The sequence below is a fragment of the Pygocentrus nattereri genome, chromosome 1, assembly GCF_015220715.1.
Source record: "Pygocentrus nattereri isolate fPygNat1 chromosome 1, fPygNat1.pri, whole genome shotgun sequence".
Lineage (NCBI taxonomy): Eukaryota > Metazoa > Chordata > Actinopteri > Characiformes > Serrasalmidae > Pygocentrus > Pygocentrus nattereri.
Genome location: NC_051211.1, coordinates 132,089 through 147,944, shown reverse-complemented (window position 1 = coordinate 147,944; position 15,856 = coordinate 132,089). Strand labels below are relative to the sequence as shown.

The 15,856-nt window shown below is 46.0% G+C and overlaps 1 protein-coding gene across 1 annotated transcript; it reads right to left on the bottom strand.

Annotated features, from left to right (window-relative positions):
* Window positions 1–8,640: 8,640 nt before the first annotated feature.
* tpbga (trophoblast glycoprotein a) lies at window positions 8,641–14,261 on the bottom strand. Its single transcript, XM_017686565.2, has 2 exons — window positions 13,813–14,261; window positions 8,641–11,154 (listed from the first exon to the last, which is right to left on the bottom strand). Exons 1-2 carry the CDS (start codon window positions 14,061–14,063, stop codon window positions 10,305–10,307), a joined length of 1,101 nt encoding a protein of 366 aa, XP_017542054.1. The 5' UTR covers window positions 14,064–14,261; the 3' UTR covers window positions 8,641–10,304.
* Window positions 14,262–15,856: the final 1,595 nt, after the last annotated feature.

Below are 15,856 nucleotides of genomic sequence, written 5' to 3'. Positions count from 1 at the left end.
CATTAATCTTCGGGCGTCCGAGCAGACAAAGCGTGTAAACACCATTTTTAGCTCGTCAGACTAATCGCCATGTTGTGACTAATTGGGTGAAAATGTTCTTTGGTTTTAACAAGGCTGCCATAATCCTGCACAAGGGGAGCTGTTCAGAGACTGCAGGAGTCTGTAAGAGCTGCGTCTGCTCCGAAAGCTGGAGTCACTAATGAAAAACTAATGGAAATCTTCAGCTTGGCCTCCACTGAACCTGAGAAGATCCTCCGTCCCAGCTGCGGAGTCAGGGGAGATGATGAGATGGGAGGACGTTATAAAGTTGTGAGGCAGATTTACTAAAAGAGGTGCTAATTATCGACAGACAGGGTGGATCATCAACTCACAGCTCAAACCTGATGGTCCTCTGTAGATGCTTTGGAGATTCAGTCTGTCTTTAACTAACATGCAACCCATTATATATTAAATACATCTGAATTTGAAGTAGAGAGTTATTGATTCTGTTAAACCTAAACCTAAATCTAAACCTAAACCTGATCCTAACCTTAACTTCAACAACTATTAATCATCTAAGGATCTGTAGATCATCTGTGAGGGACCATCAAAATAAAGCGTAAAAACTTCATACTTAAGATATGACCAGTGCAATATCATCACGTTTGGCTCCTGTGCTTAATCCTAACTGGCTTTCTAATGCATCCGATTACTTAAAGGAAATATATTGATCATGGAATCAACACGCCCAAATCTGAAGGATCCCACCAAATCTACCCTGCTAGACTTAATTCTGACCAACAAAATGTACAGAATTGTTGCCTCAGCAGTCTTTGACCTTGGTATTAGTGATCACTGCCCCATTGGATGCATTAGAAACAGTTACAAAAACAACTCGGATGGTGGTCAGAAGAAATTTTAAACATTTTAAAGAAGAAGCTTTTCTATCTGACTGAGCCATGAGTGAAATCCACCTTATACTAGAAATTCCAGATGTTGACTTAGCACTAAACCACTTTAGCAACTCATTTCTAACAGTGGTAAACAAAATGCTCCCCACAAAAAGCAAAGAATAAGAGACAGATAAAGTCCCTGGTTTTCTAGTGAGGTTTCCTCATTATTTAAAGCCAGAAATAAACCTTGGTCCACTGCTAGACGCACAGCAGAGAGAAACCACTGGCTCATGTTCAGACAACTGAGAAACAGGTGTAGCTCTGCAGTTGGAAAGGCCAAATCAGATCATCTCAGCCTGATTACCAGCTCTACAAACACTCAGATCTTCTGGAAAACTGTAAAACCCCTTAAAAACAATTCCTCTACCCTTCCAAACAGCGTTACAGTGATCAGCTGATATCTGTTCAGAAGGAAGTCTGCAGAGATTTTAACACACATTTTGCTGCAGCTGGTCACGTTTCTGGAAATACTGACTCGAATCTGCAGTTAGATAAAACTGACAACAACCCTACTGCTACCCAGAGCCGTGGTCTCTTCACCCTCCAGCCCTCTCCAATCACAGTACCTAAATCTCTTACTGCTATTAATCCACGAAAAACTACAGGTGAAGATGGGCTGGACCCTTACCTGCTGCGTCTAGCAGCCCCAGTTATTTTAGAATACATAACATATTTTTAATCTCTCCATAATCATGCAGAATTGGAAAATAGCTCATGTAACTCCCCTGCATAAAGGAGGTGAGGCAGCAGGTGTAAATCACTACAGGCCAATCTCAAAATTGTCCTGTTTAGCTCAAATTTTAGAACTTCTAATAAAGAGTCAACTTACATCATTTCTACACAATATTCTGTCCTGTTTAACTGTCAGTCTGGCTTTAGAGAAAGACACAGCACCATTTCTGCTATCACACTGGTTTTAAATGATCTCTAACCGGCCAAAGACAAGAAGAAGCTTTGTGCTGCCGTTTTTATTGATCTATCAAAAGCATTCAATACAGTTGATCAGACTCTTTTTCTAATGTACTTACAAAAGACTGGCTTTGATACAAATGCACTAAAATGAACCCAAAATGGGCTGGAGGTCAGGGATCTGGCCCTGTGACCGGAAGGTTGCTGGTTCGATCCCCAGTGCTGACAGTCCATGACTAACCCCCAACTGCTCCCCGGGTGCCGTGGATAGATCTGCCCACCGTTCCGGGCAAGTGTGCTCACTGCCCCCTAGTGTGTGTGTATTCACTAGTGTGTGTGTGTGGTGTTTCACTTCACGGATGGGTTAAATGCGGAGGTGGAATTTCCCATTTGTGGGATTAAAAAAGTTTCACTTAACTCAAAATGACCTTTCAGACAGACAACAATGCGTAGCACTGAGAAATCATAAATCAGATGTCTAGAGTATATCCAAAGGAGGAACACAGTTTTCAATTTTGGACCCAGTTCTATTCAATATATGTGTTAATGAACTTGCTGCCTCTGCCTTACAAGTACTCCTGTATGCAGATGACATGGTTTTATATTGTTCAGCTGACTCTGTTTATGCTGCAGTAAGAAAACCACAGTGCTCATTTAATGCTCTACAGGTTGCTTTGCGTAAACACAAACTGGTTGTAAAAGTTCTTGCTGTTTTCCAGATCTACTAATACAGATTTTAATTCTGTAAATATCACTACCCTGACAGGGTCCAACATCGAGAGTCACAGAGTATAAATACCTCAGCATGTGGCTGGAGGATAAACTCACTTTTAAACCCTATATTAATAAAGTGGTTAGGTAATGTAGGCAGAAGCTCGGTACCTATATAGAAATCAGTCGCTTCCCCCTGTAAGCTAGAAAAAGAATAGCTGAGGCAGCCTTGCTGTCGGTCATGGACTACAGTGATGTAATGTACAGACACACCTCTGCCAGCTCCCTCAAACCACTGGACTCAGTCCATCACTCAGCACTAAGGTTCATCACTGGAGAGCCTCATAACACCCATCACTGCAGACTGGATGAGGAAGCTGGGTGGCCATCACGAGCTACACGGCGGGAAACACACTGGTTTATTTTCATTTATAAACCGCTGCCCGGCCGTCTGCCGGAATATATAACTTCACTGATGTCTGTAAATAACGGTGTTTATCAGACTCGATCCAGTGGTTGGATCACAGGCCAGGTACCGAGGCTTTTTACTGAACTGGGAAAATCTGGGTTTAGTTCCAGCACCAGCGAACTGGACCCTCACTACAGGAACCACTACAGCTCAGCTCGCTGGGTCAGTCGGTCACTTTACACTTCTACTCTTAATCAAGTGCTCATCAATTTAACTTGATACTCATTAAATCCATTTCTTCTTCTTCTTATGTTTCATGAGCTTTCAGACTGTAAAAAACTTGACGTGAAGGTTCCATATTAAAATCGCATCTAGAAAAAAAAATAAACCTCAACAGTTTGATCTTCACACACATTAATATGGTATATATATATGAACTTTATAACATTTTAAATCCAAATATTTGGCTACAGTTGTGGGGCTAAGCCAGGTCAGACTTTCAAGATGATTTGAAACACTTAAACTGAGAGTTGAGGGTTATTTCAGAACTGCTGCCTTATATAGACTCAGATATAGAACACCTCCAGTGTCCACTCTGGAGCCCATTATTCAGTTTGACCCATGATGTTCCTGACAGCACTCCCCCGTCCGAGCAGATAAAAATACTCCTGTCTCAGGAATTAACGTGCCGGATACGACACGCGGCAGCAACTCCTCCATACAGACATTCTCAGAGGTGCTCTCACTGAGAGAGAGCTGCTCTCTTATAGAGGTCACCCAACACGATGAATGAGAGGCTCACGGGTCACTTCACTTCACACGACTCTGAGTCCAGAGTCTTTAGTGGAGGGTCTGTCAGGTTCAGCACGTTCTTCAAATAACAAGCTGTACATTACAGAAGAACCTATAGAACTGAAGCTACATGGAGGTGTTTAGAGGAACTCTACTGTTGGTAGATCAATTTTCCAGAACATAAGTTAAGTGATACTTTTTAATCCCACAAACAGGGAAATTCCACCTTCACATTTAACCCATCCATGAAATGGAACACCACATACACACTAGGGGGCAGTGAGCACACTTGCCCAGAGCGGTGGGCAGCCCTATCCACGGTGCCTGGGGAGCAGTTGGGGGTCAGGTGTCTTGCTCAAGGACACCTCAGTCATGGACTGTCGGCACTGGGGATCGAATAGGCAACCTTCCGGTCACAGGGCCAGTTCCCTGACCTCCAGCCCACAACTGCCCCTTAATAATCTCATTTAGAAGTGATTGACAATGCAGATAATCTGATGGAGATTGGATGTGATGGAGATCTGCATTCCCGCAGGAGCCACCACAGTATCGTCGGGTGCATGGCTACTTTTCACTTACACTATATTTCCAAAAGTATTCGGTCGTCTGGCTTCACACGCATATGAACTTCAGTGACATCCCATTCTTAATCCATAGGGTTCTTCTGGGAAGGCTTTCCACAAGGGTTAGGAGTGTGTTTATGGGAATTTCTGACCGTTCTTCCAGAAACGCGTTTGTGAGGTCAGACAATGATGTTGGACAAGAAGGCCTGGCTCACAGTCTCTCCTCTAATTCATCCCAAAGGTGTTCTGTGGGGTTGAGGTCAGGACTCTGTGCAGTCCAGTCAAGTTCTTCCACACCAAACTGGCTCATCCACGTCTTTATGGACCTGCTTTGTGCACTGGTGTGCAGTCATGTTGGAGCAGGAAGGGGCCGTCCCCAAACTGTTCCCACAAAGTTGGGAGCGTGAAATTGTCCAAAATCTCTTGGTGCTGAAGCTTTAAGAGTTCCTTTCACTGGAACTAAGGGGCCGAGCCCAACTCCTGAAAACACCCCCACACCATGATCCCCCCTCCACCAAACTTTACACTCGGCACAATGCAGTCAGACAAGTACCGTCTCCTGGCAACCACCAAACCCAGACTCGTCCATCGGATTTCCAGATGGAGAAGCGTGATTGGTCACTCCAGAGAACTCGTCTCCACTGCTCTAGAGTCCAGTGGCGGCGCTTTACACCACTGCATTCCAAGCTTTGCATTGCGCTTGGTGATGTAAGGCTTGGATGCAGCTGCTCGGCCATGGAAACCCATTCCATGAAGCTCTCTACGCTGTTCTTGAGCTGATCTGAAGGCCACATGAAGTTTGGAGGTCTGTAGTGATGGACTCTGCAGAAAGTCGGTGACCTCTGCGCACTATGCCCCTCAGCATCCGCTGACCGCTCTGTCATTTTACGTGGCCGACCACTTCGTGGCTGAGCTGCTGTCGTTCCCAATCGCTTCCACTTTGTTATAATCCCACTGACAGTGGACTGTGGAAATTTCACGACCTGACTTGCTGCACAGGTGGCGTCCGATCACGGCACCACGCTGGAATTCACTGAGCTCCTGAGAGCGACCCATTCTTTCACTAATGTCTGTAGAAGCAGTCTGCAGGCCTAGGGGCTCGGCTTTATACACCTGTGGGCATGGAAGTGACTGGAACACCTGAATTCAGTGATTTGGATGGGGGAGTGAAAACTTTTGGAAATATTGTATTCCAAATATATGTATTTCCACACGGTTAGAGAGTGAGACAACACATACTAATAACAATCTAATGAGCATATAAAATAATATCTAACAGCCAAACACTGATCATTCTGGACATAAGATTTAAACTAGTTCGAAATAGAAGCAACCAATCACCCAAGGTGGTTGTTGGCTACAGAAACAGCGACAGTCAGAGCTCTTGATAAAGGTGAATATACAACAATAAAGCTGAATCAAGGCCAGTCTGACACACAGCGGTCATTTTTAACCACGAATAACAACGATGAAAGCCAGCTCTACAGGACTGCGGGTGGGAGTGGGACAAATAATGCCGATACGCTGTGGGAGTGGGATGAAAATTTGTGGAAGCTCCGAGTCAGTCTGTAGGCTTCTGATCCACTTGGAATTGATAAGAAGAATTCTGATACTTAATTGATAAAATATTTATTGCAGTGTGAGATGGTGAGCAATTTAACTGTACCAGTGAATCAGGCAATAGTGAAAGACAGACGAAGCTAGTAGAGCGTGAAAAAGAGAGACGTTCATGCTGTGGAGGCTGAACACTCAGAGTCGCTCATTACATTTTCAAGTCAGCTGCCAGTTTGTAGTGAATCTTTTCAGTGTTTCTCAAACTGGTCTCTGTTTTTTTGCTGTACTTCTTGCATTAAAGCACAAACACATCCAATGCAGGTTTATTTGTGGGGAGATCTGGGAGTTTAAGAGCTTTTTTGTCAAAGAAACTGGTCGTGTGTGATCATCAAGCTCTGCCTGATCACCATCACCACAAAACGATGAGAAACGACGTCACATTTTGACGTTAAGCCTTTAGTTTCCAGCCTTACGTGAGTGGCGTGGCAGGTCAGTTTATAAAGGGCCTTTAATTACAGAAACACTTCAATCTGAGTGAAAGATATGAAGTGCTACACAAATTAAATACAGGGTTTACGGAAAAGAGAAAAACCTGAAACAGTTGGTTCGGGTTGTAAGTATGGTAGGCAGCACAGCAGTTGGTCCAGCTGAAGTGTTAAAAGTCCAGCAAATGTCCGAGACCGAGAGGGTCACTTTCCATTTATAGTCGTACACGCGCAGATTTGCCTGTCAGCTGTGCTGCACTGTGCATTCATTGCTGCACTGTTGTTCTCTTTCAGTTCTCCGAGCTGCAGGAGAACAGCAGAACCCGGTGCAGGACTGACCCGCTCACAGGAGGCTGGAAATGAAAGGCGTCGTTTACTGCAGGGATTCTTAACCTGGTTGGCAAAGAGGGGCTTAAAAAATACTTTAACCCCCTAAAAAGGGTCACACTGTGGAAAAGGCTAAGTGCCCCTGATTTACCGCATTAAATATTTTAATTTAATCAGTTCTGTGTTTTTTTTCCAGGCTGAAATTTCACGAGTCGTGAGTCGGCTCTCCGGCTCTCCGTCTCCGCGGGCTGCGGTCGTGTGTCAGGAGACAGGATAATAAGTCTTTGTGGATGAGTGTGAAGAGAGTTACTCACAAGGCGTCACAGCGCAGACCGGACAAAGGCTGTTTCTCTGCGCTGACCATGAGCTATTTGACCAGTTCTCCGCGGTACTGCACACTTGTTTTCGTATCTGTATGTAAATATCTGATTTCATTCGGTTTCCTTTGAAAACTACACAGTCAAATCCAAACAGCAGGACAATGAGTGGACTGTGCTCGCACAGCACTGATGTTATCTGTAGTATCAGTTTTATCTTCTGGCTTGTTTTGGTGAGTTTCCTTAGTTTTAGGCCCAGAAAGATCAAAGCGAGCGTGCTGATCTATAAATATGGAGCAGATTAGAAACTCTGGCAGAGAAAAGAATGAACCAAAGACAAACAGTCACATTACACAGCAACAGGACACACAGGCAAAAATTTTAATTCCAACATTTTATTAAGCATGCAGAAGAAACTCTGCCCGTAAGGAAGGACATTCGATCTATTCGCTCACCACACCGTAAACATATGAGGACGGATCTGGGATCATCTGAGATCTCACAGGCTTCCTTGCGTTCTCTTGAGGACACATTCAGCTGTAGTGGATAAACTGGTAATTAAAGGGCTACAACAGCAAATTCTGGAAGACAAGATTTTTGCAAAGACGGTTATGAAAGGCTGAACGATTCCGTGCTTTTATAATCAAATTCACAATTCAAACAGTCCAACTTTAATCAAATTGTGCATCATTCAACTTTGTCTTAGGTTTTAAAGGGGAATTCAACCAACTTTTCTGAATTTCTGCATTATTAAATGGTTAAGATGTAATCAGAGTTGTTCTGAGCGGTTTGGTGTGAAATTCTCTGTTCCAGAGTCAGAACCATTCAGTGGTGGTGATGGGAACCAGACGTCCCCTCTAAAAGCTCCTCACAGTGGTGGTGATGGGAACCAGACGTCTCCCTCTAAAAGCTCCTACAGAAAGTTCCTACATGAGCTGGTTCTGAATTCACTGCCTGATGACTGAGACGCTGTTTTATGAGAGTTTAGAGAACTTCAACTCCATTCTTGGTGGAGGGAGACATGCAGGGCGCTGTGCGGCAAAATAGTCCCCAAAGAAAACTCATTATTCCAGATTTTCCACTATTTTCCATCATCAACATTCCATATAAACTCAGAAGACTCGTGTAGGTTCTCTGGTGGTTCTGGATGATAAATAAAGTGTCTATATCTGTGTTGTAGTCATGGCGACGCCTGGTTCCCATCACCACCACTGGAAAGACGTCTGAACCGTCTCACACCAAACCCTTTGAACCTCCGTTTACACTTCACACACAGGATTATGGGGAATTTAGGGAAAGTGGTAGACCCTCCTTTCAGTGTGAAATTGAACCTAAAAACAGAGAGTTTGTGAAGAGTCGGTCACGCTGCAGTCAGCGCTCAAAAACATGGACCTGCTGGTCTTGTTGGTAAATTTATAGAACGTAAGTCTCTTTTTCATTACAGACTGAATCGTTCAGCCCTGCTGTTCTGGCATCGAGTATCAGGCACGGATAAATATTCTCGGTAAGAATTCTAAAAAAGTGACGCGCTTACAGTAACATTAATTGTAACAGACTTTAGAAAAGTGGCCCGGGTTGGGTTCTGGACGCTCCTCCAGCCCAGTCCTACACTAAAGGGCTTTTTAAAGCACTGTGTTGTGGTTCAGGGTTTAATCAGAGCTTTATTCCCATTTTAAAAAGACATTTCAAACTGTGCACATTCTCTGTCCACGCTGCTGGTTCTATAGAACATCAGGTACACGTTTGGAGGGTCCACTCCGCTGCATTTTTCTGCTGTACTCAGAAAAAGGGAAGGGGACCCTTAAGCGAGGCGGCCCCCCGGATTCATCTGTATCTTATCACCACAAAGTCCCTTAAACAGAAAAAGCTGCCGAGCTCTGGAGGAGCCGAGTCAGGCTGGGCCTTCAAAGGGCCAGCGGCCGACCGCCGTCTTCAGCAAACCCTCATCCAGGGCTGCTTCTCATCATCCTGACAATAAAAATGAGAGGAATAAAAACAAAGCAAAGATTCTTCCGAAGGGAAAAAAAGCAGAGAAACAGAAGAGGAGCAGAGATTTCCACAGCTGGCTCCTTTTCCCTGAAAGATCCTCCTTTTCATTTCTGTCTCTCGCTCTCCGTTTATCCGGCACAATGGCGAAGAGCTGTGGAGAAGGTTATCCTCCAGCTGGAATGCCACGGAGAGAAAGGCAGCCACATTCTTCGCAGGCTCCCTGCAGGCAGAGGGACGGAGCGCCGAGCGGCTCTGTGAGGAACATGCAGCGACAGCATGCATTAGAACGGTTCTCAGGGCCAAATCAGTGTGTTTGGAGAACAATCTGTTTCCTTTAAAGTAGAGCTGGGCAATATGACAACATAGTTATTTATCGTGATAAATTATATCCCAAAACAACAAGATCAAATGCCAGAGAAAATAAATAGTGATATATTGTGAAAATTTCTTTGAAGTATTGTGATGTTATATTTTCACAAATTCGCCCAGATGTGCTTTAAAGGCTGTAAACGCCTCTCAGATCTAGATGGAATGGCGTGATGGTCAGCATGTCTCTGGTTGACCAAAGGCACTTATCTGTACTCAGACTGTGGACGTAACGGACAGCTGGAAGCATCTCCTAACGCTTTACTGAAGGGCAGTGTACATTAACCTTTCATAATAACGCTCTTAAAGCTACGTAAACATTTCTAAAAGCTTATTGTAACAAGTGTCAGTCATCACTTCTCTGCTCTAATCAATGATGATGATGAATCACTTTTACATTGGAACTGCAATTTTAAGTTTTAAGTGAAGAAATGAACGCAGCCATAAAGTCCCTCTAGCCTGAGCAAACGCATGTGCTGCTTTTCTGGAAAAATGGACCTTCATTTTTAGCAAATAATTGCAATATTAACCAGAAAAAACATTACATTTCCCCCAAGTATTTCAGCTTTTATGTGATTTTAGACTAACGCTCTCTGGAATAAGCCTTTGTAAACATCTATAAAGGTTTATGTCAGTTACAATGTAAGTGTATTGCAGCCTTATGAATGCTGCCCTTCAGTGAAGTGTTGCTGTTATTTTAAAACGGACAGTCCACCAGCGGGCCCGGTCACTGTGAGGCCGCAGTGCGCTTGCTGTTACGGCTCCTGAACATGAGAAAAGGCAGTGCATGCTTTCATAGAGTGGAAAAAGCCTATAATAATCCTACTTTAACAAGAATACGTTCATATTTAGACACAGACACAGAGTTATTCACTGATTTCCTCCAGATTGAAAGCAAGTCCAGGAGCTTAGAGGAGCTCAGGATCAAAAGAGTCCAAGCTGAGTCCAGATCAGACGTCTGCAGTGGTGGAGACCTGGGAGAGCCTTGGGTCGGAGTCGATCTCGTATCGGTAGTGATAGCCCTCCCACACTTCTCTGCAGGCGTCCCGCATGTCGTAGACACGCTTTTTGATGCCTTTGCGGTTCAGGTAGAGCACAAAGAGGAACATGAGCCCCACGAAGCCTAGCACGATGCCCAGGAACACGTAGGACGTCTGCAGGGCTAGATTATCACCCTCTCCTGTCCGGTGGCACCCCAGCACTAGTGACCCCGCCGCCAGCAGGGAGGTGTTGCGCAGCTCCACGGGGAACAGACAGACCAGGCGTTCCACATCCACCACGCGCACCCGCGACGCGTTCAGCCAGGCGGTGAAGGGCTCGATCCCGCATGTGCACATATACGGGTTGTCCCCGAGGTGCAGCTTCGCCCCAGGAACATGCTCCAGCTCCGCCAGGCCCTCGTCTCCAAAGATCTTCAGGGCGTTGAGGCTCAGATCCAGCTCCTCCAGCTGCCCCAGGCCTGAGAATGTCTCATTGTAGATGGACACGATGGAGTTGTTGGCCAGCTGGAGGCGCCGCAGGCCGCTCAGGTGGGAGAAGATGCGAGGGGGCAGGTAGATGAGCCCATTGCCAGACAGGTCCAGACTCTGTAGGCCTTCCAGGCCACTCCAGCGCAGTGAGGTGGCCAGGTCCATGACAGAGGAGTGGTTATAGAGCGCTCTGCTCAGATTCAGCTCCTTCAGCATGAGGCCCGGCACCGCGAATGCCTCGGGGTGGATCAGCGCCAGCTGGTTGCTGCTGAGATCCAGAGATCGGAGGTTGTGCAGGCTGGAGAAGGTGTGAGACGCCACCTCAGATATTCTGTAGAGAGAAAAAGAGGATCACCACTCTGCTCTGCGCAGGAGGAGGGGAGAGAAGCAGAAGCTCTCTGGGGCAATTAAAGGGCTGATCTTCCATATTTCTGTGTTTTTCCCCATGAGGTCCATTTATGATGACCGTGTGTGTTTATGTAGGTGATTTATCGCGAGTCACCTTACGGCCATTGCAGCACTGACCAGCTGCTGCACTGAATATTAATAAGATCAATAACTCTCAGTCTCTGCGCCGCAGTACTAAACACATCTATGTAAATACTCACTTTCTAACCCTAACCCTCACATTACCCTAACCCTAACCCTCACAGTACCCTAACCCTAACCCTCACATTACCCTAACCCTAACCCTCACAGTACCCTAACCCTAACCCTCACAGTACCCTAACCCTAACCCTCACAGTACCCTAACCCTAACCCTCACATTACCCTAACCCTAACCCTCACAGTACCCTAACCCTAACCCTCACAGTACCCTAACCCTAACCCTCACAGTACCCTAACCCTCACAGTACCCTAACCCTAACCCTCACAGTACCCTAACCCTAACCCTCACAGTACCCTAACCCTAACCCTCACATTACCCTAACCCTAACCCTCACATTACCCTAACCCTAACATTACCCTAACCCTAACCCTCACAGTACCCTAACCCTCACATTACCCTAACCCTCACCCTAACATTACCCTAACCCTAACCCTCACAGTACCCTAACCCTAACCCTCACATTACCCTAACCCTCACCCTCACATTACCCTAACCCTAACCCTCACATTACCCTAACCCTAACCCTCACCCTCACATTACCCTAACCCTAACCCTCACAGTACCCTAACCCTAACCCTCACATTACCTTAACCCTAACCCTAACATTACCCTCACCCTCACATTACCCTAACCCTAACCCTAACCCTCACATTACCCTAACCCTCACCCTCACATTACCCTAACCCTAACCCTCACATTACCCTCACCCTCACATTACCCTAACCCTAACCCTCACATTACCCTAACCCTCACCCTCACATTACCCTAACCCTAACCCTCACATTACCCTCACCCTCACATTACCCTAACCCTAACCCTAACCCTCACATTACACTGCTAGTGCTATCGCGCGCTAGGAAATGACTAACATGCACATTTAAACAGTAGTTGTGCTTTAAAAGTGCAGAAGTGTTCCTGTAGACGATGAACTCTGAAAAGTTTTGCCTTCAACTGCATATTAAGTATCACCATATCTTAGATTAAGATTAAGTGATTAAGAGACCCTAATTCATCCCACAACGGAGAAATTCCACCTCCGCATTTAACCCATCCGTGAAGTGAAACACCACATACACACTAGTGAATAGACACACACACTAGGGGGCAGTGAGCACACTTGCCCGGAGCAGTGGGCAGCCCTATCCACAGCGCCCAGGGGGCAGTTGGGGGGTAAGGCGTCTTGCTCACAGACACCTCAGGCATGTGCTGTCGGCTCTGGGGATCGAACCGGCGACCTTCCGGTCAGTTTCAGTAAACTCTTCATCATTTACAAATAAACAGGCTGGTTTTGTTACTGTGCCTTTAGGATTGTGAATATATGTAAATAAGCTCTGCTCTGATTGGCTGTCTCATTCAGAAAGCAGCTCAAACACTCCTCATTACTTTAACTCTGAGTGGGTGGAGCTAAACAGCTATAGGCTGAATAAGGCAGTTATATGTAAATATGTGACATCACAAAAGGGATGAATCTGAAACCGGCTGCTCCGCTGGTTTAGCTCTTGTGTACGAACATTTCACACATTACACCAAACTGGACTTTTTCATGATGTGGCCCTTTAAGCAAACATCTGACGTCATCATGTGTCCCTAAAAATTCCGGTTGGGAACGACATGTATTAGCCAGTATTATTAGGGATGGATCATAGACTCACCCACACAGCCCCGTACCCCCATGTGTTTCGGGGGCTTTTAAAGGAGAACTCCACCCATTTCCCGAAATCCTGCTTAATTAACTGTTTAAACTGTAAACAGAGTCACCCAGAGCGGTTCTGTGTGAAATGCTCTGTTCTAGATAAACTTAGACTCAGAACCGTTCACAGTGGTGGTGATAGGAACCAGACATCCCTCTAAAAGCTCCTACAGAAAGTTCCTACATGAACTGGTTCTGAATTCACTGCCTGATGACTGAGACGCTGTTTTATGAGAGTTTAGAGAACTTCAGCTCCATTCATGGTGGAGGGAGACATGCAGGGCGCTGTGCGGCAAAATAGTCCCCAAAGAAAACTCATTATTCCAGATTTTCCACTGTTTTCCATCATCAGCATTCCATATAAGCTCAGAAGACTCGTGTAGGTTCTCTGGTGGTTCTGGATGGTAAATAAAGTGTCTATATCTGTGTTGTAGTCATGGCAACGCCTGGTTCCCATCACCACCACTGTGCACAAATTTGGGAAATGGGTGGAATTCCTCTTTGATTATTTAAAGTGACAGTGCATGGGCATCTATTTAGCGATTATTTAACCCGTGATAAAGCGTCAGGTGTGTTGTTCTATCATATCAGCACAGTTTACACGCTCAGCCTGCAGGGCAGCGAGGAGCGTTCCGCTAGTTCGGTAATTTGGAGGCACTGGCCCTTGAAACGCCCGTGGTGGACGTTACCTGTTGTTGCTGAGTGACAGTGTGGTCACATTGTCCAGTCCCGCGAAGCTGCCCGGTCCCAGGCGGCTGATCCGGTTCCCGGTGATGAACAGGTTGCGCGTGTAGGCGGGGATCCCGGCTGGGACGAAGCGGAGCTCCTTCGAGACGCACTTCACCGTCTGAGCCGCCTCGGAGCACGCGCAGCCCGGCGGGCACGCGGAGCAGCGCGCGGGCTGCGCGAGGAGGAGGAGCAGGACTCCAAACCGGAGCATTTTCGCCTAAAACTGAACAGACGAGCCGGAAAAGCGCCTCAGCGCTTCTGTTTCATCCCGCGCTCAGAAAAACTCCAGCACTGCGGCTTTTGGGCTTTAGCTGAACTTCTCCGTTCGCACGTGTGTGTGTGCGCGCGCAGGCAGGGGCGGCCGGGTTTTGATTAACATCAGAAAAGCGCGAGCGCTGCTGAACAATGAAGTTAAAGCAGCCTCGCGCCCCACAGTCGACAGGGGAGGAGGGGCCATGAGCTTCATCCGGATGGAGGAGGAGGAGGATGTGTGTGTGTGTGTGTGTGTGTGTGTGTGTGTGTGTGTGTGTGTTAAAGAGACATTATGATTATCAATAAACTAATCAATCAATAATCAATAATGCTTGTATATATATGAAGTGTGCAGCAGTTACATTCCTATTGGAATTCTCCGTTCCACCTTAAATGGTGCAGCAGTTACATTCTGCCGCCTCAGGCTGCACCATTTAAGGTGGAACGGAGAATTCCACTAGGAAGCTATATTTCTGAACTTCTCCGTTCTAAGATTGTAAGAGTGGGATGTCAGTACCCCAAACCCCCCCACCACCACCACCACCTCCGCTCTGCCCCCCTCCTCTCCCCCTTTGAACACAGCAGGACTCCAGAGGCTTTCGGAGGACAATAGCTGATAAATTAAAGCTGCCTGAGTCTCTTTGAGATGCAGCTCGTCTTTTGACAGCCGAGTGTCACAAATGCAGACTATGAAGCGAATCTGAGCTCAGACTGTGGTCCTCAGTCCTTCAGACGCTTACTGCACTCCGGCTAATGTTTATTACTGACTGTTGCCCCGAAAGCTGTTTTCCCAGACTGGGATCAGGTCCAGGCTAAAGTATCTGCAATGCAAACCCTTTTAAATCTGGACTCAGGTTTATTCTGGATCTGGGAACCCAAACTGTAAAGGGAGGAGTCATACATTCATACATAAAGTCATTCTAGAGTTACAGTGGTGGTGATAGGAACCAGACGTCCACCTCTAAAAGCTCAGCGGCTGCAAAGAAGCCCTTCATATTTACATTGACGTCTGAATCACCTCCACCTCTGAATCACCTCCTCCACCTCTGAATCACCTTCTCCACCTCTGAATCACCTCCACCTCTGAATCATCTCCTCCACCACTGAATCACCTCCTCCACCTCTGAATCACCTCCTCCACCACTGAATCACCTCCTCCTCTGAATCACCTCCTCCACCACTGAATCACCCCCACCTCTGAATCACCTCCTCCACCTCTGAATCACCTCCTCCACCACTGAATTATGCAGTAAAGTTGATATATTGGTATAATTCCCCTTCCAGCCTTGGACTAAAGGGTGAATCAGCTTTGGAAATTCTTGTTTTGGGCTCAGTCTGGGTCCAAGAAACTGGGAACATGATTTGGGATGGGAATTGTGATTATTGATGTCTGGGTTTCAGGGTTCTTTTCATCTTTCGTGAAACTGGAGAGGATTAAAGGGCCGGTATCATAGAAAAATGAACTTGCTCACTTTTGCAAAAATTTGATGTAGTATGTAAAACATAATGTGCAATTTTCAGTCAATACAGAGCCTATATGGACAGTAAACTGAGCTGTTTCTGTGATGTCACAAAAGCAAACCATTCAGCCTACAGCGGTTCCATATTTCATATTCCAGGTGAATGGGTGGAGCTAAACTAAATTGTTTTTGTGATGTCACGAAAACCTGCACCTTTAAATGCATCCATGTATTCAGCTTCACAGTTAGTCCCAATAAAGGATGACAGTCTTAAAGGTGCAGTACCACAAAC